The following is a 25175-nucleotide window of genomic DNA, read 5'->3' as shown; positions in this document are numbered from 1 at the left end:
TCATTACTTTGAACCTTCGTTCTCCAGTTCTCTAGTAACTCCAGTTCCTTTTCTAGAACTGGAGTTAATCATTATGAACTCAGGGGGTTATTGTGAAGATTTTATGTAAATGTAATACCATTCCAGACACTAAGGAAGCTCTCTCTAAATGGTCTAATAGATAAATAGTGTCATTGTAGACTCCGTCAATGTAGCTGGATTAAACTAGGAAAGGGCACCAAGAGGAGTGATTCCCCAGACTCACCCCGATCCCCTCCAGACCTGGTCCAAAGGCAGTGGCTTTACCATCCACTGCTCATTCCCCTACCACCAGCATGCTCACCAACCACCCTGCCTTGTGCCCCTACAGCCACCCGACCCAAGCTGAAGAAGATGAAGAGCCAGACGGGACAGGTGGGTGAGAAGCAATCGCTGAAGTGTGAGGCAGCAGCCGGTAACCCCCAGCCTTCCTACCGTTGGTTCAAGGATGGCAAGGAGCTCAATCGCAGCCGAGATATTCGCATCAAGTATGGCAATGGCAGGTGAGCACCATTCAACCCTTTCTCCAGCCAATCAACTGCCTTCCCTATTCCCTGAGATGGAGGGACTTGAGCTAGCCCAAGCCTGGGGCAGCACTCACTCATGGAAACAATGCCAACAATCCCTCTCTGTCTACTGCCCACCTTCTTTGCCAAGCCCAACCTTCTTCCTGCAACTCTTGGCCCCTCTGGTTATGGGAACCTGTGAAAAACTAGAGTGGGAGCTAATGACCTGTGATATCCTCCAGTTAGGAAAGAAAGAACTGGTCACCCCAGAAAGTGATCCACACAGTATCTTACAAACTGTAGATAGCAATGAATGCCTCTGGATGGTTGAAGGCAATCTGACTGTCAAAGTCAGCTGTACCTGTGGATTAAGGATCTGGAAGCTCACCCCACCCACATCCCTAAAAGGTCTTCTTAAAGAACCTGCATGGTGTCCAAAAGCCCCACTATTTGGTAATCTCTAGAATTCCTCTAAGGAGCTCTGGTAAAATAGTGGTTACGAGTCAGGCTGTTAACCTCAACTATCAGCTGTTCCACAGGAGAAAGATGAGGTTTTCTGCTCCCATAAAGATTTATAACCTCAGAAACCCTACGTAGTGTCACTATGAGTCAGAACCGACTCCACGGCACACCGCCATCACCACCACACAATGCCTATGGGAGGTTACACATGGTGATGATCACACATGAAATCTGTTTTCACCTATGAAATAGAAATCATCTAATTAATCATTGACTCAGTACTTCTGAGTCCTGGTGTGGCGCTGTGGGCTGATGAGTCAGATTGCAAAGTCGTTTGAACTGAAAGGTTGGTGGTTCAAGCTTACCAGCTGCTCCTTGGAACAGGGTTACTATGGGTCAGAATCAACTCAACGGCACTTAACAACAACAGCAACAGTACTTCTGGGAAGCAAATCGGAAGTGCTCTGAATCTCCAGATTATCTAAGATGACCTCTCTTCCTGCTTGGGTTGATAGGGCAGGAGAGCTTCAGACAATAAAGAAACCAAGAATCCAAGAGCAGCCTCCCCACCTTCCTCCTGACGCCTTCCCCCAATTCCTGAAGGGCTATCAGAAGGCAGGACAAACAAGAGGGCTAAATACAAGTTCTGTCTAACTTCTATCCAGTCAGCCCTAGGGAAGTAGACTCCATTAGGTGGCCAAGGAACACCACCCTAGTCTTTTTCTGCTGCATCTAGAGCAGCTTACACCCACCGCTCTTTTTGGTTGTCATTTTCTTCCTAACTCTTCACGAAATGCCAATGAAGATGATTTTTGAGAACCATGCCCAGCCCTCCCCACAGCAGAAAGTGATGGAAAGAAGGCCTGGGTCCAGGCTGCCCTTAGATGGCTCTGTGGTCCTGGATGTGCACATCCTGCCTCTGAACCTTAGTCTCCAGAATATGTGAAAAGAGTGTGTTGGAGCAAATGATCTATGATGTTCTCCCAGTTTGGGAAGAGAGCTGCTCACCCCAGGAAGTAATTTAAGAAGGATTTGGTTTAGATAAAAAAAACTTGTGGCTGAAAGAATGTTGTTTCTAAGGAAATTAGTCAGGGCAGGGGGTATATCTGATGTGTCCCCAGTTGGCAAGAATTTAGACTATCCTTCCAACTCATTTTCTGGGGCCACCGCATCCCTTCTCACTGGCCTGTCAAGACTGGCTGCAAGTTGGAGAGAAGAATTGACTGCTTTCTTGGGTCTGTTGGGGACCTTGTCTCCCTCCTGTCCTCTTTTTCTAGAAGATGACCTCTCAGCCCACTTCACTGAGACAAAAGAAATCAGGAGAGAATGGCTTCATGACTTCCAAGCATGTCCATAGCTGGGTCCATTCTCATGTTCCTGTTTTTGAACCCAGTGTCTCACACGCCACACCCTCCTTGCCCTGGTACCATCAACAAACTCCTTTTTCTGGTAACCTCAGACTTTGTCGTTCTACCTGCAAACCCGTGCGTATCATTTCTTTTCTACAGTGCTTCCCTCCACCTTGCTGTTTGCTCTTCTTCCTCTACCTATTGCCCTGTCTTCCTTCTGCCCTCAGCTCTATATGGAGTCAGCTGAGGGAGTTAGTTTACTCTCTCATCTTCTGCTCACTTTCTGCCCTGCTGGAATCTGCTCTTAAAATGCACCCTCAACACTTTCTATGGGTGTGGCTCTTGAGAGACCCTAGCAACCTCTGAATTTCTTGGCCCCATTTCTCCAAGCCTCTCAGCAACCATTATCAGGGTACCACCTGCTTCCTGAGCTCCTCTAGTGCTTCCCTGAACCTACACCCAACCTTTATACCACCTCAAGCTAGCACGAGGCCTGATATAGAATGATCTTTCCAAGTTGGACACATACTCAATCATTCATTCATTTACTTGACAGCTATTAAAAGTCTCCTATATATGGAGTCTTGGTGTGGCACGCATGGTAAGATAAGCACTGGACTGCTATCCACAGGTTTGTTTGGTTCAAACCCACCAACTGGTCATTAGAAACCCTATACAGAGTTAGTATGAGCCAGAGTCAACTCAATGGCACTTAACAACAACAACAACAACAACAACAATATATGCCAGGCACAGCCCTGACTCTTAGCACAGTTCTGAGAGCAGAGGGACTGAATGCACACTCCTCCCCACAGGGGCCTAGTCCCAGCTTCCAATTCTCCTCTTTGTGGCCTTTGAGTCTGCTGGTCCCAAATACCTCTGTGCTCTAAACCACTGGTCAAATATGTCACTTCGTTTCATGACTCTGGCCTTGGGTCCAGGCTGTTCCCTACACTTGAAGCTCCCTTTCCCCTCTTGTCCCTGGCAGAGTGCTCTAATGTTTCAAGTCCCACCTTAAATGCATCCTCTGGGACTTGTTCCTGAACCCTCCAGGCAGATCTTGTTGTATTCTCCCATGGTACCTTAGAGGTGGCTCCATTGCATTGTTTAGGGGGTGGGGAGACTACTTGGGTCTGTCTTTCTTGCCTGCACAAAAGAGTCTCCCATCCCCTATACACACCCTTGTCCCCTTGAGCCTAGCACAGAGGAGATCTACATTAAATATTAATTGATGTGAATCCTACAGGGCTAGCTTTCCTCTCCTAGGTACTAGAGTGGCTGTGAGTTGGAATCAACTCGATGGCATTGGGTTTGGATTTTTTTGGTGCTGTTTTTAAAAGTCTGAAGTGTGCCCCCTTCCACCTAACCTGTCCTTGTCTTTCAGGGCCCTGTCCATTTAGCTGGGGCATCTCTTGAAATGTCTTTGTCTCACCTATCTTGGCTCTGGTCTCCCAGCTGTGAGTCCTGAATACCAGAAAAGTAGGCTATGATAGGAAATCTTCTGATTCTCTGTGACCAAAGTCCCCTCAGAGAAAGCGGCCACCTTCACACCTACCCACCCTCACTCTCACACTCACCTCACCTGGTGTGAGCTGGAGTCTCCTTTTTGGCAAAATCTTCTCCTTCATCCCTGTCTACTGTAGCTTGCTTTTCTGCCCTTCTGGCATGCTGCCTGCCCAGACCACACTGTGTCTGGACATCTTTACTATCTGTCTCTGTGCCACTGCACTGAGGCATCTCACTCAAGCCTTCCTGTGCCAGGATAAAACTGCCCCCCCCCCCAGCAGCCCTGGGCATGGGGCCCTCCTCTACAGAACCACATGTTCCCTTATTTATGAGGGGCAGGCTGGGACAGGCCCCTCCAGCAGGCAGCAGGAGGTAGGCACTGAGGAAAATGTGGGGACGGGTGGAGGATGTAGCCGCCCAGATTCCATCCCTGTCAGCAAGGAACTGGCTGGGGAAGGATCAGAGGGGTCACCATTGCAGGGGGCAGGCCTGGGTCCGTATGACTGGGGCCTGCCAGAAAGGCCAGAGAGAGTCCTGGCTTCCTCAGGCTCCTGGATGGAGCTGGGAGTGAAGAGAAGAAACATTTTATCTATAGAGGCTCCACCTTCCAACTCTGACCCCAGAGCCTCTTATGCCTTTCTAGGGCCTACCTCCTGGAGCTGCCGAGATCATCATACTGTTGGTAATCCAAGATGCCTATAGCCAGCAAACCTAGGGACCATTTATTTTATTTTCCCCTTGTCTATAAAGAGACAAAGCTGTCCCTGAGCCTTGGGTGTCACACCTTCATGTCTGGAAACCCTCCCTAAAAGTTCCAGTTTTCATCCCTCCAGATACCCCTGAGCCTCACTCCATTTTGTGCTGCTACATAGGGTGACATGTAAGGGAAGCTCCATTGAACAAGGGGTGAGTAATAACAAGGAGGCTGTTGTTCTGTGTCCCCTGCAGCCCTTAGATGATCTCCTGTCCTGCTCATCTGAAGTGCAGGGAAGTAAGAGGAGCCTTGTCCCAGCAAAGCTGGGCTTGGTGACATCTAATTAGACTAGAGTCAGAGAAGAGAGGGACTTCAGGGCTCTGGTTAATGAAGGGAACAAACTTTACTTGACAAAAGAGGGTTGTAGGAAGGTACCAGGACAAAGAGAAAGACTGGCTGGGAAGGGTATTAGGAAGTTAGACAACTGCCACCATGTCACCATAACAACAGGCCCTTTTTTGACAATACAACTTGTGGCATCATTGCTTGGGGAAACTTGGGTGAAGAGATCTGGGAAGAGACACCATCCCAAAGGCAGAGCCCTGGAAAGGGATGGTGGGTCAATTTGCAGCCTCCTCTGCCCCTCTGCCCAGCCTCTCTGCTCACCTCACCCCTCCCGTCAGCTTCATGGTTCTGTTTGACATCCTTGAGGCTTAAGGCAGCAGCAACTTTACTACTTCAAGTTGCACTATCTCCTCCAACCCACTATGCATATTCTGGGAATCTGATGTTTTAATTCAGGATTACTAAAAAGAGAAGGAAGCCACATCATGTAAAGACATCTTCATGCTACTTCTTGTTTCTCCTTGGGGGCCAAGCTGGGGTCCCAGACCTTTACTCAGACCTCCCTGGAGAGCATGTCAGCAGAAGTGGGTGGGAGCTTAGAACAGGCCCAGCAGAGTTTTCATTCTGATGGGACAGATGCAAGGAAACTCTAGGAAACAAAGGGATTTGGCAGAGGACTTCAGAAAGACATGGAGTCAGGGGCAAGGGGACTATGCTATGCCCAGGCCCCATCCCACAACTCTCAGCATACCTGGGCCAGGGTCAAGGCACTCCCCAAAGTGGGCTAGTCCAAGCCTCAGCCACCCAGAGATAGCCCATGGGCTGCTGAGGGGCATATGTCTCCACCAATTCCAGCCCTTGGTCCGCCACTGCCTTTGCCTTGCTGTGTGTCCCCAGATGTGTCAGGATGCTCCTCTAGGACTGTTTTCCCATGTTTAGGAAGGGGCAGAGTTCTACCATGCTCAACTCCAGATTGGCCCTAAGAATCGAGTGAGTACGCAAGGACCAGGATCTTTTTCTTCCTGAAGTATCCAAACTCCCTGCATACTGAAGGCATACAGAAAACATTTGCTGAATGAATGAATGTAGCTAAAGTCATTAGAGAGGACAGAGTGCTCCTTAGTGGCAAGGCTGATCTGAAGTGAAGGCAGGAAAAACCTGGACTGAGAGTCTGGGCACAGTTGCTATGGGAACCCATCACTCCAGGTACTTGGGAATAGGTCCAAGTCTTACAACCCCTGGGACCTTCACCTGCCACCCTCCTATCTAGAGTGGCAGACTGCTCTTCGTAAGAGAAGGTTGGGCAGCTGATTAGCCAGTGGTCACCCTATGGAGGGAAAGAAGTAAGGACTCTGAAAGAACAGGAGTAGGAGTGGAGACTATGTGACTTCTTGAGGGGCTCACATTTTATCCCCCTCAAAAAATAGTTACAAAGAAGGTTTGACCCTGAGAATATTCACAGATTTAGAACATGTGGGTAGCATGAGCTCTGCCCTGTGTTTCCCTGAGGACCCAAATCTCCTCCCATTCCCAGGATTCAGGGTTTCACCTGGGCCCCAGACATGGCTGTTCTGAGGATACCTATTTTCTACCTACCCTGCAGGGCTACTGTGGCTCTGTGGAGAGAGGTGACTGGTGAACAATGGTGGGGAACCACAGCAGGCCTGGGCCCTACTTCATGCCTCTCCCCCTCTTATCTCCTCCCTAACCAGAAAGAACTCACGACTCCAGTTCAACAAGGTGAAGGTGGAAGACGCTGGGGAGTATGTCTGCGAGGCTGAGAACATCCTGGGCAAAGACGTGGTGCGGGGCCGGCTCCACGTCAACAGTGGTAGGTGGTCTCCTAATGAAGGGAGGGGTCCTAGAGGGGATTGGCAGGGCAAGCCCATTGCCCCCAGCCTCGGGAGGCCTGCACATGATCCATCTTGCACTGGACTCCCTCCCTCCTGCTGCTGCCATATCAAGCCTGAGATCTCGGCCAATTCAGAGAAATGCAGTCGAAGCATAAATGTTTAGCTTTGTTATCTGGGCCTGGAAGAGCCGCCAGCTCTCATTTTAAATACCCTGAAAACTAAATATTTTGAAATCAAGAGGTGGGGGTGGGAGAAAGGATATTTTTAGAAGGCAATTACGGGAGGCTGGATTGCCAGGAGCCGGGCTGTGGGGAGAGACAAACCCAGGGTGTAAGCCTGTGGCCTGTTGCTGAGGGGGTCGGGGAGGGGAGCACCCAAATTCGGGAAGCCTCCACTGGGCCATGGGATGGGAGGTTTGGGAGCTTTGGGCCCCTGAGAACAGCCCTCTCTCCCACAGTCATCCTATCTTGAAAGGCTCACAAGGTCAGGACCTCACTGAACCCCCTCAGCTCCCCTTCTCCACAGCAGCAGTTCTAGCTGCAGGAGAGGAGGACGCCTGCCCGCTGGGTTATACCTGCTCAAGCTCTGGTTCTTTCCCTTGACTGTAAAGTCGCCTCACCTCTCAGCCAAAGTTTCTGTAGGCCATGCCCACTGCACTCTCTTCTTTCCCAGAAAGCACAGCCTGAGGACTCCACACCCCACACATCTCTGCCCTGCTCACAACACTCAGGGACTAAGCATGTTATTTGGCTCCCTATTTAATGGGGTTCACTTCCAGTCCTGCCCCTGTCACAGAATCACAGTATCTGTAGCCACCTGCCTGCATTTTTTTATAGGTTGTTGTTGTTGTTGTTAGGTGCCATCAAGTCAGTTCTGACTCATGGCGACCCTACGCACAACCGAATGAAACACTGCCCAGTCCTGCACCATTCTCACAATCATTGTTATTGAGAGCCCATTGCTGCTGCCACTGTGCCAATCCATCTCATTGGGGGTCTTCCTTTTTTAAGCTGACTCCAGCATGATGTCCTTCTCCAGGGACTGGTTGCTCTTGATAATATGTCTGAAGTATGAAAGACAAAATCTCACCATCCTGGCTTCTAAGAAACATTTTGATTATACTTCTTCCAACACAGATTTGTTTGTTCTTCTGGCAGTCCATGGTACTTTATAGGAAGCCTTTTATAGGTAGCCTTCCAATGCTCTCTAAACCCAAGGTTACCTAAAAGAGAACTTGCAACACTCCCTGCCTGAGAACCCTCAAACAAAAACTTGGCTCAGATCCTGTTGGTCAGACATACCCCTGTTCTCCCAGTCTCTGGGACTTCTTGGTCACCCTAACCACTGTGTCTAATTAGTCTTCATTTCCAAGTCCTGGTCATTCTTTGTTCTGTATCTCTCTCATACCTGTTCCTTCTATTCTAACCCCACCTCAAGGACGACCTTGGTCCAGATTACATCCTATCACCTGAACCATAGCACTGATCTTATGATGCTTTCTCATCCTGTCCTGCCCCCACTTCATGGAGCCACAGAACAAGGCCTGCATACCACAACCCAGCTCTCAACAATCTGGCTCTGCTGCCGGGCCAAGCATAGCTATAGTTGGTCCCCTTTATGGCAGTTCTGATTCTGTCTCCCAGGCAGCTTTCCTCCCATAACTATCCAGCAGGGCGACTCCCAGCACAGACCCAATTCCTGGGCTACTTCTTGGCTAATTGCAGTCTCATGGCATCTCTTAAGTTCTAACTTTATATTATTCTTCAGCTCTAGCTTGTTGAACTTTGTGGGTATGACTTCCCCATGGAAATTTAAACTTCCGGAGTAGGGAAACCAGAGATTATGCCTTCTCCCCAGGAGTAACAATAATAACTACTAGTAATTGAAGAGTCTCTGAGTAGTACAAACTGTTAACATGCTCAACTGCCAACAGAAAGGTTGGAGGTTCGAATCTACACAGAATCACCTGAGGTGATCTGCTTCTATAAATCAGCCATTGAAAGCCCTATGGAACACAGTTCCACTGTGAATATGTAGAGTTTCCATGAGTCAGTCAATTCAACAGTAACTGGTTTATTTTTGAGGCCGTACTCTGGCAGGCTTTGCATTATCTCGTGACCCCTTACTCAAGAATCTGGTGTATTTTATACATTATGAAACCGAAGCTCAGAGAGGTTAGGTATTTCACCCAAAGTCAAACAGCTAAATAGAGATATAGCTATACAATGAGGCATTTAGATTATGAGCTCCACAGGGTCATGTGTCTCTTGTTTACCCCTCAGGGCCTAGCATGGTGCCTGGGACATTGTAACTGCCTATTAAATATTGCATGAAAATCTTACAACCTGTTCCAAGGTCTTTACTAACTCCCCCATACTCTAGCCCAGGCACGATTCAGTAGAGGGTACCTGGACACCCTGCTTCTCTCAACCAGGGACCTGGACAATGAATATCCCTGAAGTTCAACACCTGTCACTTCTTAGCCACTTTGGATTTGAGGTTTTTCCTGTTTTATGATTTCCTACCAAGACTTTCTTGGGTACAACCAGTAAAAATCCACTTAAAACAATCTTAAGGAGTTTATTTGCCTATAAAACTGGGAAATCCACAGGTAGAACTGCCCCCTGATACGATAGAGTCCAAGAAATCAGGACACTGTCTCCCATTGTGTGTTGGCCTTATTGTCACCAGCTGTAAAATGGGCTTCTCCTGTGTGTGGGGAATAGTGTGGGAAGAGAGGCCACGGCCTCAGACAGCTCTTACAACACCCCAGCCAGCTGCCCAGATAAAAAGAAATGGCTGTGTCTCTGTGTCTACACACAGGGATGGATGCTAATTAGGCCTTGCTTGGCCAATCACTGTGCTCTGGAGGGTGGGCTACTATCTTTGCCAGGCCTGCGTCACACCCTCACTTCTGTGTGTGTACCGAGGGGTTACTGAGAGGCAGAGCGCTGTGCTGATGACCTTGCCAGACTCTCTAGGGGCCCTTAGCTATTAGCAGTGGAAGCTGGAGGACTGGCATGCAGAAAGCCACAGTAATGCCCTCTCTCTAGCTCAGGGTCTGGGGCTGAAACTGGGAAATTTGTGAGACACCCTTCCGCGCAAGATAAGCTGCAGCCCTGCCCCACACCACACCAGGCTCTTGTCAGCCTTCCGGGGTCTATGCTCTAATCAGGTTGGAAATCAGACAGTAGAGCCTTTGGGCCAGGAGTTAAGGACAGATCTGGAATCCCAGGCCTCCCACAGGGGTCCTTGTCCCTTGTCTCTCTAGGCTGGTAGGGGAGCAGCAGGATAAAGCAGCAGAAAGAGAACAGAGATTTGGTTCAATAGAAACTATGTCATGCAGTTCTAAGCAAGCCACTCCACCTCCCTAGTCTCTGGCTTTCCCATCTGAAAATCATGGGGCTGGATATGTCCCTAAGTCCTTCATCCTAAACTCCTAGGATTCTGAGTTTACTTTGAGATTGAACCACCACACACTCACATGCGCACACACATACACACAGCACACACCTCCTCTGCTGCCCTGGCAGCCAAGAGCCTGAATGTAGGAAGGTAGTCAGGGTCTCTGCAGGGGACCAGGATGCCCCTGCTGGGGAATTTGCCTAGACAGAGATGCCCAGCTTCTTGTTTACCCAAAGAACCCGTAGACCTGCAGCAACCGCACCCTGGGGAGGGGGTGAAGGGCGGGCATTGGACAGCTTTGCCTGCCCCCCTCTGACTCATCCCAAGGTGGGTTGGCATGGCCCGCCCAGGCCCTAGGGAATCCAGAGCTACATGGGTGGGGCTGCCAGAAGAGAGTGGCAGGGCCAGGGAGGAACAGTGGGCTCCTCCAGGCTCATCACTTCAGCCCCTGGCTGGCTTAGTGCTCTTTTTGGGTGAAGCCCAATGCTCTTCCTCCAAATCAAAGTAGGTCCCCCTTGAAGGCATAGCTCTGCCAGCTCAAATGATGTGTCGTCTTCCTGAGCAGGAGGAGTCTAGAAGAAGTTTGTAGAGCTTATATCAAAACAGTCAGTTTGTTCCAACCCACTTCTGAGTTAGAGAAACCGCCTTATCCCCAGGTAAAAAGGAACCTGGGAATGTCCTGGGGTTCAGCAAGCACTGTTCTGAGTTCAGGAAGTCACAATCTTGGTGCCCCAACAAAGAAGCTAAAATCTGAACTCCAAAGTTTCTGCCTATTCTAACAGAGAGAAGAGGTAAAATCAGCAGCTTTGCAAAAGGCAGGGTGGGAGGCAGCTACCAAGCAGGTGAAGGGGAGTCCAGATGCATGAAGAGACTTTTGACCTGGGCCTTGACAAATAAGCAGATTTTCTTGGTGTATGAGGGGGAAGAGCAGTTGCAACAGAATGAAGCAGGGAGAAGGTATCTCCACAGCATCAATTCTCATCTTGGTATATTCTTACTCATTGTCATTGTTGTTAAGTGCCGTTGAGTCGATTCCAACCCATAGTGACCCTGTATAGAGATTCCGAGGAGCAGCTGGTGAGCTTGAACCACCGACCTTGCAGTACAAATGACTTTGCAGTCTGACGCATTAACCCACAGCACCACACCAGGAGTCCTCTCACTCATTAAAGGCCCTGGTAAACTCATACAACCCAAGACTCTAATGGTTGATAACTTCCTGGGTTAACCCCTCCAGAACATTTTTTTTTTTTAATTTGATAAAATTTAAATATTATAAATATAAAATTCACCCTTTAAGAATATACAGTTCAGTGGGTTTTAGTATATTTATAAAACAACCATGCCCATAACTAATTCTAGAACACTTGCATCATCCCAAAGAGAAGACACCCATCTGTTAGTAGTCCCTTCCCATTTCTCCCTCCTCTACCATCTAGTAGCCATTATCTACAGCCTGTCTCTATGGATTTGCCTATTCTCAACATTCATATAAATGAAATCATATCATATGTAGCCTTTTGTCACTGACTCTTGCACATGACATAGTGTTGTCAAGTTCATCCATGTTGTAATATGTATCAGCACTTCATTCCTTTTTTATGACTATATGATATTCCATTTTATGGATACGTTGTTGTTGTTATGTGCCGTGGAGTAGGTTCCGACTCATAGCAACCCTGGACAGGGTTTCCGAGCCTGTAAATCTTTAAGGGAGCAGAAAGCCTCATCTTTCTCCCATGGACTAGCTGGTAGTTTCGAACTGCTGACCTTGCGGTCTACAGCCCGATTCATAACCACTATGCTACCAGAGCTCCTTTTATATGGATATACATGTTGTTTATCCATTTATCAGTTTGAGTTCTTGGGCCATTTGGGTAATGTTTTTAACAGTTTGACTATTATAAATAATGCTTCTATGAGCATGTGTGTCTATGTTTTTTTATGGACATATTCCCTTGGATATAATAGAAATGGGATTGCTAGATCATAAAGTTTTTCTGGAGTCCTGGTGTGGCGCTGTGGATCAATGTCCTAGATGCAAAGCTGGTTTGAACCGCAAGGTCGGTGGTTCAAGCTCACCAGTTGCTCCTCAAAAACCCTATACAGGGTCACTATGGGTCAGAACCGACTTGACGACACTTCACAACAACAACAACAATAATAGTGTTTCTAAAGGCGCTCTAGTAGCATAGTAGGTTATGAGTTAGGCTGCTAATCACAAGGTCAGCAGTTCAAATCTACCAGCCAGTCTGCAGGAGAAAGATGAAGCTTTCTGCTTCTGTAAAGATTTGCAGCCTTGCAACTGACTCCACAGCATATAACCACCACCACAACCGTAGTAGGAGCTCTGGTAGCGTCAGCGGTTCGAAACTACCAGCCGCTCCGCGGGAGAAAGATGAGGCTTTCTACTCCCGTAAAGATTTACACCCTCGGAAACCCTGTACAGGGTCGCTATGAGTCGGAACCGATTCAACGGCACTTAACAACAACAACAAACAACCGTAGTATTTCTATGTTTTAACTTTTTGAGGAACAACCAAAATGTTCTCAGAGTTGCTATACCATTCTACATTCCTAGCAGCAATGGATGAGAATTCCAATTTCTTTACAGATCACCTATTTTATTGCAGCTGCCTTGTGGTTGTTGTTAGAGGATGTAGAGTCAGTCCCAACTCATAGCAACCCTGTGTACAACAGAACCAAAAACTGTCTGCCATTGTACAATTGTTGTTATGTTTGAGCCCATTGTTGCCGCCACTATGTTAATCCATGTCACTGAGGGGCTTCCTGTGTTTTTGCTGACTCTCCACTCTACCAAGCATGCTGTTCTTTTCCAAGGACTGGTCTCTCCTGATAACATGTCCAAAGTATGAGATATGAAATCTGGCCATCCTGGCTTCCAAGGAGCATTCTGGCTATACTTCTTCCAAGACAGATTTGTTTGTTCTTCTGGCAATGCATGGTACTTTTAATATTCTTTGGCAACACCATGATTCAAAGGCACCAGTTCTTTTCCAGTCTCCCTTATTCACTGGCCAGCTTTCACATAGCCATGTTGTTGTTGTTGGGTACCATCGAGTCGGTGCCAACCCATAGCAACCTTATGCACAGCAGAGTGAAACACTGCCCAATCCTGGGCTATCCTCACTATTGTAGTGAGTATAAAATGATGTCTTATTGCAGTTTTGATTTCCATGTCCAGAAAGCCTCCCAGGAATTTTTGCATGTAATAGGAGACAATGCTTTAATCCTTGTGTGGCATTGTGGGATAAGCACTGCAGACTGCAATGTCAGAGGTTCAGTCCCACCAGCTGTTCCTCGGAAACCCTACATAGGGTCACTATGAGTTGCAACCTACTCGATGACATTTAACAACAGCAACAACAAATGTTTTACCTACAAGAAGGAAAATTGAGAGGTCCATCCAATCCTGGTGTGATGCTGTGGGTTAATGCGTTGGACTACAAAGTCGGTTTGAACCGCAAGGCCAGCCATTCAAGCTCACCAGCCACTCCTTGGAAACCCTATACAGGGTTACTATGGGTTAGAACCGACTCAACGGCACTTAACAACAACAACAACAACAAGGATGCCAGACTAGCCCCTGATTGGTAGCAAAAGACATCTTTCTTTAAAGAATCAAATATTCATTTGTTCAGAAAATATTTGTTCAGCACCTATTCTGTATCAGACATTTTGCTACACATTTAGATTCAGGGTAAACATGACCAACATGGCTCCTACACTCTAGTCAGTGAGCTAATCATTAAACAACTAAGTGCACAGCTGATCATTGAATGTTTTAGAATAAGTCCTACAAATAGATGTGTATGAAGCTAGAAGAAGGTATAGAGAAGGAGCCGTGCCAGCCACTCTGAGACACTGATATTGTAGGAGCCCTGAGGTGGCAGGCACCTGGCTTGTTAGAGGAGCTGGACAAGACCAGCTTAGTTAGAGTAGTTAAAGGCAAGGGCAGAAAAAAGTAGGGGAGGTAGAAAGACCCAGATTAGACTTCACTCTTGAGTGCACCAGCCAGCCCACTGCCAGCAACCAACCCTAGATACTGTTTCTGAGGCTGTACATTTTTAGGAGAGTAGAAACCCTCATCTTTCTCCATGGAGCAGCTGGTGGATTCAAGCTGCCGACCTTGAGGTTAGCAACCCAATACATACTCCACTATGCCACCAGGGCTCCTTACTTTTGAATGCAGGGAAAGCTATTGTGGTCCTCCAAGGAGGAAACAATGGTAGCTTGGACAAGGGGAGGAAGGAGTCAAGAACTCTGCAGGAGGCAGAAATGGCAGCCCTTGGTGGTGGATGGCTGTGGGGAATAGAACTCAAAGATGCTCACTAGGTCTTTGGTCTGTACCACTGGGGAAAGAAAGCTCCATTCAGGTACCAAGATGAGGACAATTGTAGAGGCAAGTGTGGGGGCAGAGGAGGAGCTCAGTTTTGAATGTGGTGAATTTAGGATAACTGTAAGTCACTCAGGTGGGAATGTCAAGGGAGTAGTCAGACTCTCCCTTTTAGGGTCCATATGTCACCTTCTCTTCTCCAAGCATGGCAGGACACTGTGGAGAAATACAAAGGGGTTTCAAAAAGTTTGTGGGAAAATGGAATTAAAAGATACTGAACCTTTCTCACAAACTTTGGAGCCCCACACAGGAATATAGGCATGTTGCCTGGGAGCTCATACGTGCTGTCACTGGACCCTTCCAGGTAGAGATCCTCTTGCCATATGATTCCACCACAGCCATAGTTGGCTGTAGCGACTTGAGAAGGTCCTCTTATCACAGAGGGGTGGCCCGAGGTACTTCCTTCTGAGATGAAAAGGCCTGTGGCTGCTCTTTCCCATGTCCTCTGTGACCGGCCCCTCATTGTCCTCCCTTGCTGCCATTAGTGGGTCCCAGCTTGGTCCCCCTGGTGGCATGGTTCTGGTAGCCCCTGTCCCTCTTTAGGAGTTGGCCTCTACCCCAAAAGCCTGGATGAGTACCAGCATGTATATGTAACAGGCACAAATGCACAGCTCTGGTCCTGCCAGCCAGCAACCTCACTGCTCTGTCCTCCTACTCCCTCATCTTAGGGAGAGCTGGCAGCCTCTGCCTCCCGTGGTTGGGCCTGGCAAGTTCCATGACTTAACCAAGGTCCACACGGGGACCCAGGCTGGCATCTGTGTAGTGTTTGCATTCATCTGCTTTTGTCAAGTCTTAAAGCTGGCATGCTTTCTACCAGGGACTGAGTGGCTGGTGAGATACTCAACCAGGGCCAGGAGCCTTGAGGCCTTGTCATAATGCACATCATAACTCTGGAAGGCACCCCAGTCTTCTCTCTCCTTCTTTGCAATGTAACTGCAGGGTAGAACAACCTCTTTGGTCCTTCCAGCAACGGGATTTTACAATTCACAGACGTGATCACTCAGCTGTTTCTCTTCTCTGTCCCTTTCTTAGTTTCCTGGGTCTCACTGACCTAGATGTGGGACAGAGACCAACAAGAGACCTCCTCTCCCCAACCAGCATGTGGGGCCCAGCTGGGTTTAGGCTTGAGTATAGGAGGGAGATTCCAAGATGCAGGGGTGGAGCCCCAAGATGCCAGCTCAGCAGCAGGCACAATGTGGAGGGGAAGGTGGGAGCTGGCCCTGCCCGCTGGGTTTTATCAGCGAACTCCTCAGACATATACAGAGGAGAGCTGTGTATACACTGTCAGTCCTCCGCGCTCCATCTGTCTCCCCACATGTCTAAACACTGAGGGCGCCAAGTGCCTGCCCTCCTCTTTCACCCCTACTCCTGTGGGGGGTAGTAGAGACTCGATTCCCTGGGGAGACAGAGCAAAGCCAAGGTAGGATGGGCCACCTCAGTCAGGAGACCACTGCTGGGTGGGAGTAATGGCCCTCAGACCCCTCAGAACTCTGAGGGGGAGCAGGAGGCCAGTTCTGACCTCAGGGTCTGGACACAAAGCTACAGGGACTATCTTAAAACAGATGGAAGCTAATGCTTAGGGCAAGAATTTTTAACTTAAAACCAGCTGCCTGCATATCAGCCCTGATGGGAGCAGAGCTATAGTTATCTTTCTTTATCAAACAAATTTGAGCAATCCAATGTGCAGTCAGAATCAACAGCCTTAAAGCCGAGTCCTATTCTCACCCAGTTTTCACCCACCCGTTGTCCACCCTTCTCCTTAATACTACCTCCTCCCAGCAACCTGAAGCCCAGAATGTGTGACCTGGGTTGTCCAGAGGCTCCCCTTGAGGCTGCAGCTGATGCATGGGGGGGGCGGGAGACATAGAGAAGACCAGTGATACTGTGGAATTGGAGTACAGTGGCCTTTGTAGTCTTAAAGGTAGGCTTGGAGTTAGCTCAGTCAGGGAAGTAGAAGCTGGGGTTCCCCTTATCTCTCCAAATCTTATAAAATGACAAAGGCCAATAGTTGCCATTCCCATCAAGACCCAGATCCCTACCCCCAGCCCCCTCCAGCCACTCCCAGGTCCATCCTAAGAGTCCAAGCAGTACAGAAAATGTTTGCACCACCTTTGTTCTTTGTTCCCCCACATCAGATGTCCGCATCCCACACACCTGCAGGGCCACCCCCTAGAAAGACCAGCAGTCCTGCAGAGAACATGGTTTCTGTTAACTTCTCAACCCCTCCAAAAAAGGAGCATCTTCCTGGCCTTTGGAGCAGGGTGGAAGGGCCTCTCTGGGAAGACAGTCACACCTGATGGTGGCCTCCCATTTGCCTTGTTGGTTGGTGACTGAGAGGAACCAGTAGATCTTCCCCTCTGTAGTCATTGTTGTAATCTTCAATGATCTTCCAACTTTCAGATGTGGCATGCAAGGCAGTAAAGGAGGTGGCCTCTGGGGCCTGGGGTGGTCCCAGTGGGTCACTGGCACATGTCTCTCCTACTCCTAGTGAGCACCACTCTGTCATCCTGGTCGGGACATGCCCGGAAGTGCAATGAGACAGCCAAGTCCTATTGTGTCAATGGAGGTGTCTGCTACTACATCGAAGGCATCAACCAGCTCTCCTGCAAGTAAGTGACCAGTGGGGGTGGGCATGGGGGCAAGAGTAGGGTGGGAGACGCTGGGGGCAGAAGTGGAGGGCTCTAGGAAAAGTGGGTTGCAAGCCACTAACAAAGGGACCCCAAGGGATATAGACAGGGAGGTGTGCCCCATTTCCCAGCGTTTTACTGGGATATAAGGTGATGTAAGCTCGCTCTACGTAGCGGAGGGGCTTCTGCCGTCCCAGTTTCCTAGGTCCCTACCCACCCCACTTGATGTCCACCCTTCCACCAACACCCTTTAGAGAGATGGTGTCTATACCCTCTGGGGGCACTGGGAATCTATTCTCCTGCTCTATTTCTCTCTCTCTCTCTTTCCCTTTTATCTACTCCAATCTCTCAGCAACTCTCCAAATGTTGTTCTTGATGAACATCTCCCAGGGCATGTCTTCTCCAGCAGTGAAAAGCCTGGTAGGGTCAGGCAGAGCACAGGTTCCTGGGCCCTTGGTAGGTGAAGGTCCTCCTGTCATAGTCTTGAGGGGGGGAAACAATTCTTGCCTCAGGATCTGGCTACTCCCCCCACTCTACAGAACCTCAGTGTCCAGTTAGCTATGCTCTGGGTGCTGCCTGGCCCCCTTAAGTCCCCATCCTCCTCCCTGTGGGGTGAGGGGGTGGCCCAGTGCAAAGTCAGAGTTGAGAAGAATCTGGGTTTCTCTGCCTTCCTAGGGGCCAGGGCTTGTTCTCACAACAGGCTATCCAAGGAGTATCAGAACCAACTCCTCCCCTGAGCTAACAGGGTACTTAGGGATATGGCAATGAGCGAGGGCTTATTCAGGCCCTGTCAGCTCTTCTGGACAGCTGGGCCCACTGTGTCCTCTTGACCGAATCTCTAGAGGTGAATGAGAAGTCAGGGGAGCTTGGTGAGAGCAGCACGGGCTCTAGGCAAATCTTGGGGAAAATATAGAGGGAGGCTAGTTAACAAAACAGCCCAAGTCTAGAGCCCTGGCAAGGTGCCAAAGCTGCCCCATCCCCATGGCATCTGAGAATATGGACAGAGATTAAAAAAAGGTGATTGGCCTCCCTACGACTAAGGTCAAGTCCAGCATACCTCAGCTCTCCTGCCCCAGGCAGACAAGGACCACTGCTTTTGGCCTCTGGCTCCAGATCTGCAAACTTTCCTATGCAAGACAAGGTGAGGGTCTGGGGACTTTTAAAAGTCCCTCCACCTAAGAGTGTGCTAGTGAGAGGCTATGCCTCTTGGTGCTGGGTTAGCTGGGCCCAGATTGCCAGGCTCCTGCCACCAGCTGGCCTCCCTCACCCCACCTTTTCCCCCATCCTGGATCTCAGGAGATCATCCAAATAGTGACAAGAAGTTTTCTAGGGAGTTCCCAACCTAGGCTTAGCCCTCATCCTTCTGCTGCTTCCTCTAAGATGCTACCACATTAGAATTACAGGCCTTGGGAATCTGCCAGCCTTGAAAATACTAAGTTCTTTGCAACAGATCTACTAGAAACTCACAGGGGCCCTGGAATCCCTCCCAGGGACAGCCTAGCCCTGCAGCCCTCTCCCCTTGCCCTCCTCCCCAGATCTCTCCTCTTCCCTAGCCCCTTGCACCCGGACCTTGGACCTTGAAGGAATCCAGCATTGTCACTGAAATCAGCCCCCAGCTCCAGGGCTATGGGGGGGTTGGGGGGGACCGCCCAGGGCTTCAGTACTAGAGTGTAGAATGGGAAAGAGTGATCACATCTGTGTGCTCCCAAGGGCCCCTGCCCGCAAGGCTGCACACCTTGAATCCCTTAAATCTGAGAGGAGCAGAGACCTGAGCCATTGAGAAGATGGGATCCAGTCCCCTTCCCCACTTCCACCCCTGGCCAGGACCACTGGGATTCACTGCTTACACCTTGAACTTGGTACCCACCACCTTCCCCATCTCGGGCTCCTGTAATCAACCTCCCTGCCTGCCTTTGCCAGCTGTCAGGGGAGAAGGGGACACCCTGGTAGGGACTGCGGACAGTAAGAATTGCAGCCCCCTCAGTAGCAAGAGGGCAGATGCTCAGTACTGTGCTGGAGAAGGGCAGGGTGGGAAGGGGGGCAGGGCAGAGCCCAGAGGCCATTCTGGGGGCGGGCAAGCTGGGAGGGAAGGGGGGGCAAGACAATTGGGGTTCCTGATGACACCTGAAATGGAATAAAAAGGAGAGCATTTAGGAAACGGAACTCACGTCTTACCATTTGTGCTGTTTGTTTACTTTTTATTTTGATTTTTTTGCATTTCCGCTTAGCTTGGATAATGAAACTAGACTGGTCAGTTTCATTCCAGTTTCTACAAAACTCAGTTTTCCTTCCTGGTTTTCTTACACTTGTTGTTGTGTATTGGTTCAGAGTCCTGCAGGGAGTGTTGGAAAGCAGGCACACTCCGCCCCTCCTGTTTTTCTGGAATTCAAAGCCAAAAGCAAGTGTCACTGCTACTGAATTTTGTTTTTAAAAAAGAAAACTCAGGGGGATTTGCAAATGGGGATCCAAATCAAGGTGACTGTCTCCTGTCTGGGCCAGACAGGGGCCTCTGCACTTCCTCTTGCTGCTTTCTCCTCTTGTCTCCGTGTTTTTGTAGAGCACGGTTGGTGCGTGACTCTTGGGGACTGGTTCAGGGGATGATGACAGAACAAGACTCTCTTTCCAGCCCTGTGCACATACCAGTGGCATGCTTCCCTTTCCCATTGGCTCATCCTCCCCACCCCTTGTCTCCCTGCAACCCCCCATCCCATACCCATCTGCCTGTTCATCCTCACCACAGCTTCACCCCCAACCCTCATAAGGTCAGAGACCCTTCACCCCCTCCAGTGCCCGGGGGCACACCCTCATCCTTCATCTTCTCTCTCCCCCCGGGTGAGGGCAGCACACATGGCATTATCCCCAGGCTACCAAAAGGAGAAACTGAGGCCCAGGAGATGGGGTGGGGAAGCGGAGAGGTAGAGGGCCTGACCTCTCTGTCACCCCAGATGCAGCCCGTGGGCTCTCCTCTCTGCCCCTCTCTCACCCCTGCTCTTCTCCAGCCCTGGGTACAGACCTTCCCAGAGTCATAGCTGATGACTTGGTGGGAAGGGCTGAGAAGGCTGTTACCTGCTACTCCTTCTAATCGGTCCTCTATGCCCCTGAAACTCAAAGGGTAAATAACTGTTTGAGTGGAAACCCATCAGCCACCAACCGTCCACTCACACTGAGTTCAGACACCCATCCTAGTACCCTGTAGACTAATGTACACTGTAGTACCCTTTGACCCTGGTTTTGAGTAGATATCAGAGCCTACAGACCCACCCCAGAACAACCTCCTGGATGTGCTTCCTCCTCAACAAGCAGCGCTAAGGAGTAAGACAGGAATGTCTAGGAGCCCCTGGAAGGAGCCAGTGCCCTAAAGAGCTGCTTTGGATGTCAGTCCTCCCATATGCGCTGAGCTCCTTCTTTTATTCAGTGAGTGGGGAACACACTTTCCCAGGGCAGGAAGGTCAGACCATAATTTTCCACAACTCCAGGAAGTATCATTCATGTTATAGGCCATTTCAATGGTATCACCTGAAGTTGTGCAGCACAGTGGCCATGAAAGACTTGAGAATGCAGTTGGGTAGTCTAGGCTGGATGTGGCACCAGGGATCAGGATATGTTTAGTTATCATTGGTCTCCAAGGGCCTTGGGACAGTAACCCTGCTTGAACAGCAGTGGGAATAAATTTCCCTCTTATCCCTTCCTGCCCCCTCTCCCCACATATCCCCATTCTCTCTCTTAAACATACACACGTATTCATACACATACATACACAGATTTTCCCTTCCTCCAAGAACTGGGCTAATCTCAGACATTGGACATAGTCAAATGTATCTCTTTCTTGTTCCTTTGTGGATTCTAAGAGTCATTTTGGCAACTTCTTGTTCTTTATGCTCTATCCCCAAAGGCACTTCTGCTTGAAAAAATCACTTTCCCCCTTCTAGTCCCCATCTCAAGTGGACATCAGTTTCTGAGAACTGAAGAAGAACCAAGTCTGGCTGGAGTTAGTTAGGAAGCCTTAGCCACTACCTCCATTTTCTGGGCAGGGAAGACTTGGGAGCAGGTCTAGGGATCTCAGAAGGATGTATTGACAAGGAGCTGGAGGAAGTCTCTTTCTCCAAGCCACCATGCCCACCAAGATGTGTGTGCATCAACTTCATTGGCAGCTCTAGACACACTTCCCAACCCTCCGCCACCCCCCCACTGGCCAGACATACTTCTCCCACGTAACACCCAGTTTCCTGGCTCCTCTGAAGGAGATTCCGTTACAATCCAAAGAAACTCCAGCTCTTTGCTCACCTCCCACACCCATTCTCCATAAATCCAGGTGAGATGTGGGGGACACAGGGTTTTTGTGAGTATCTATCATAGACAATGGCCACTCCCCACTCTAAGTCCAAGGGACTCACTGATGATTAGTGCGCACTAAAATGGTATGTGGTAGAGTACACTCCTCTTCTGAGGAAGATGAGGTTGATTAATACTGAGCAGTAGACTGTTATTGAGAAAATACTAGAACACTGAAGAGGTGATAAGCTTACCTGATTTCCTAAGGAAGAAGAGGTAGAGGCAACATAGAGCTATCTGTGAGGGGGAAGGTTGAAGGGGGAGGGGGATACAGTCTGGCCTTGTCTGTTTCTCCTAAAGTATTGCTAGGGTTCCGAAGCAAGTATAGAGCTGACCATGTCTCCCAGAAATCTGGGAGACTAAGACTCACTTGAGGGGATGAGTAACAGCCAGATAGCAGAAGGAAGTACATCTTTGGGATGAGGACAAGACAAGACAGGCATATGGGAGGGGATAGTGTCATAGAGAGGGCAAGATGGGAGAATGACAGGCCAGAATGAGGCAGTGATGGAGGAGCAGGGCACAGAGAAAGGACAAGGTTTCCCTTGCAGCAGATAGGTCCCTGACATGGAACAGGCTCCCAGTGTCCCCAGTGAGCCTACTCCAATCCCACTGTGGTTCTTGCCACCTGAACCCAGATACTGTGCATCTGGCCTTAGGAAGGCCAGCCATGGGCTGCTGGCAATTTTGGCTCTTCTCCAATCTCTCACTATCACCAGTAAGCTTTTCCATGTCTAGTGCCCTAGAGCCACTTTCCCCGAACTGTGTTCTACAAAAATTACTCAAAAAACCAATTTTCATGGTCAAATAAGTTTGGGAAATACTAGAAAATTTAGCTGTTTCCTTCTGCAAAACTCTTCATAGCATTTTATATGTTGATGTATATTGCAGCCCTTCTAGAAACCCTGGCAATGGGTTTCCTAAACATATTTGGCCACAGAACCCTCTTTGAGAGACTAGATAGAACATCTCCAAGGTCATTTTTGCCCCAGACACACAATCTGGGAACAGCATTCTGGAGTTCTCTTGTGAGCTTTCTGGGGGCTGTTTCACGGATAAAGGCACTTGCCAAGGGCCCTGGAGAGAATCATTTTGTAGGGACTGAAAGGAGGGGCTCCCAATAACTTGCTTCTCCTCAAGGCTCCCAGCAGCCTGCCAGCTGATTGCCTGGTACCAAGGAACTATATAGTTCTGGCTTCATGGGGCAGCAGGCAGGTAAGAAGGAAAGTTTCAATGACCATTAGGACAATGAATCAGTAACCTCCTATCTTCCCCCACCCCACTTCCCTCAATCATCCTCCTCCTTGTTCCTCCCCCACCCTCCCCACCACCCACGGAGCCACATCTATTAGAGAGATTTTTTTAATGAGATTTCAGAGCCCTCCACCCAGCCCTGACTCCAGCCCCTTCAGCTACAAGTGTGACCCCCAAGTGCCTGACTTGATTTTTCTCATTCATCACTGTGCACTTTGATTTCTAACCTTAGCCTCGCGGATGATGCCAGTTTGTTCTGTGATTTTTCCCCTTTTCCTTCTCCAGATGTCCAAACGGATTCTTCGGACAGAGATGTTTGGAGAAACTGCCTTTGCGATTGTACATGCCAGATCCTAAGCAAAGTATGTTTGAAGATACAAACACAAGTCCCTGCTCCTTAGAAAGCTTCCGGGTGCAGCCCTCCCACCCCCACCCCCAATGTAGGGCATAGGGCCAGGGGTGTTGGTTGTTTTGATCTTTGGCTGTTTTGTTTTGTTTCTCTTTTTCTTTTCTGTATTTTGATTCGTTAGTTCTTTTGTTTTGTTTTGTTTTGCTTTGTTTTTCATTTTTGGCCTAATCCTTGGGTTTAAAGTTCAGGGCTACAGGTAAGGGGCAGAGTGGCAAGGCCAGTACAAATGGTAACGGTGGCAAGGAACCCAGCTGGCATTGGCAGGAGCCTGTGCCGGGGTGTTGCGATGCCTGTGTCTTGCTATCCTGGCTCTTTCTTTCTGGTTTTCTTTCTTTTGGTAGGTGTCCTGTGGGATACACCGGGGACAGGTGTCAGCAGTTCGCAATGGTCAACTTCTCCAGTATGTCTCTTTCTTCTATTTCTTCTCTTCCCTGGTGACTGACAATCTCCCCCTATGGGCGGGATGGGACCTTGCTTAGTGAGACTAGAGGGGGATGAAGGGTGCCCTGGGCTCATCTCAGCCCTCAGTGCACCCCAGAAACCTGTGCAGAGGAGACGGATACACCTACCATCCCACCTCAACCTGCCGGCTACACCACTGGGCACAGTAATACTGGATTCTTTCTGCAGCCAGCTGAGCCTCACTCAGGACTTTCACCACCTCTGAGTTCAGGCAGCCTGGCCAAAATGGAAAGAGTCGTTAGCAGAGCCCTCGCTTGCCTCTGAAGGCTTATTTGAGTGTGCCAGGCTGCTGATGGGGCCCATCAGTGAGTGTCTGCATGAATGTGTTGGTGTGTTTGAGTGCAAGAGAAGACAGTCCCCAGAAAACCTAAGCAGAGTTTATTTTGTTTTGTCTTGGGCGGGGTAGAGGGAAAGCAGGACCCAAGATTTTCTAGATGTCAAAGACAGAGGCATCTATGTGGTTACAGGATGAGGGTAAGGAGTTGCTGCAGGTGCTAGAGGACAGAGGGTCTGAGAACTCAGTGGATAATCAGGAACTCTCTCCAGGACCTCTCTGGTTTGAATCCCCACCAGGGCTGCATTCCCTTTCCTTTTTTCACTATGAAAGTTAGAACTTTCTGGTTTGCACTGCTTGCTAAAAAAAAATGTGAGCCTCATGGCCCAAGGATGCAGCCATAATTGTAAAAAAAAAAAAAAAAAAATTATTTGGGGACCAGGAGCAGTTCCTTCAATCACCGCCAGGTGGAGGTGGAGCAGAGCAAAAAGTTACTGGCCAACCCTGTTCTCGGGGGCACAGTGGTCTTTTGACGTCCTGGTCACCCCATTCCATCTTAGAGGGCAGAAGAGACCCCTGCCTGGCCCTCTCCCACCTCCTCCTGCCTAGAAAGGACAACTAGGACCCATAAGAAGTTAGGAACTAAGTATAATGGTGCCTTAGCATTGAGAGGTGGAGCTTGGGAAGATGCCAACGATAGGGCCCAGAAGGCTATCTAGATGGCCCTTAGGGACAAAGGATTTGGGATTTGAGTCTCAGGATGGAGAAATAAACCTTCCCAGTTCTCCTTGGACCACAGCACAAAAGATCAGAAATCATTCCTCCACGCAGGAACCTAGAGGCCAAGCTAGGAGAGGGAAACAGAGACCCCAGTGAGGATGAGGGCCAATTAGCCCAGATGGCCAACTGTCTTGATAGGGTGTGGGCGGTAACACCTTTGGTCTGAGGCCAGTGAACACACACAACCAGGCCCAGGGAGGAAGGCCACAGGGGTAAAGGCAGAGCCTGTGGGCGGGCATGTGGCCCAATAGAATTCTCTAGAGCCCAACCTCCAGCAAGGATTGCAATCAGATCCAGCCCCACATGGAGGACTGCAGAAGGGACCTGAGGAGGGGCAGAGAACAAGGATCAGGGAGAGAGGTAATGGTAGGCATGTGTGTGTATGTATGTGTGTGTGTGTGTGTGTGTATTCCTTCACCCTTAGACCCATAGGCGTGTGTGTGTGTGTGTGTGTGTGTGTGTGTGTGTGTGTGTGTGTATTC

General features: G+C 49.3%; 1 protein-coding gene across 1 annotated transcript in view; it reads left to right on the top strand.

Moving 5' to 3' along the window:
• Nucleotides 1-25175, top strand: part of NRG2 (neuregulin 2) — a 311783-nt gene that overhangs the window by 270106 nt on the left and 16502 nt on the right. The window contains exons 2-5 of the mRNA XM_006866225.1: nt 350-521; nt 6593-6711; nt 17044-17164; nt 23519-23577. Of these exons, the coding sequence (XP_006866287.1) occupies nt 350-521; nt 6593-6711; nt 17044-17164; nt 23519-23577 (471 nt within the window). The remainder of the gene's footprint in view (nt 1-349; nt 522-6592; nt 6712-17043; nt 17165-23518; nt 23578-25175) is intronic.

This window comes from Chrysochloris asiatica, unplaced genomic scaffold (genome assembly GCF_000296735.1).
Source record: "Chrysochloris asiatica unplaced genomic scaffold, ChrAsi1.0 scaffold00087, whole genome shotgun sequence".
Classification (NCBI taxonomy): domain Eukaryota; kingdom Metazoa; phylum Chordata; class Mammalia; order Afrosoricida; family Chrysochloridae; genus Chrysochloris; species Chrysochloris asiatica.
The sequence above is the reverse complement of the archived record's forward strand: the minus strand, read 5'-3'. Positions and strand labels throughout refer to the sequence as shown.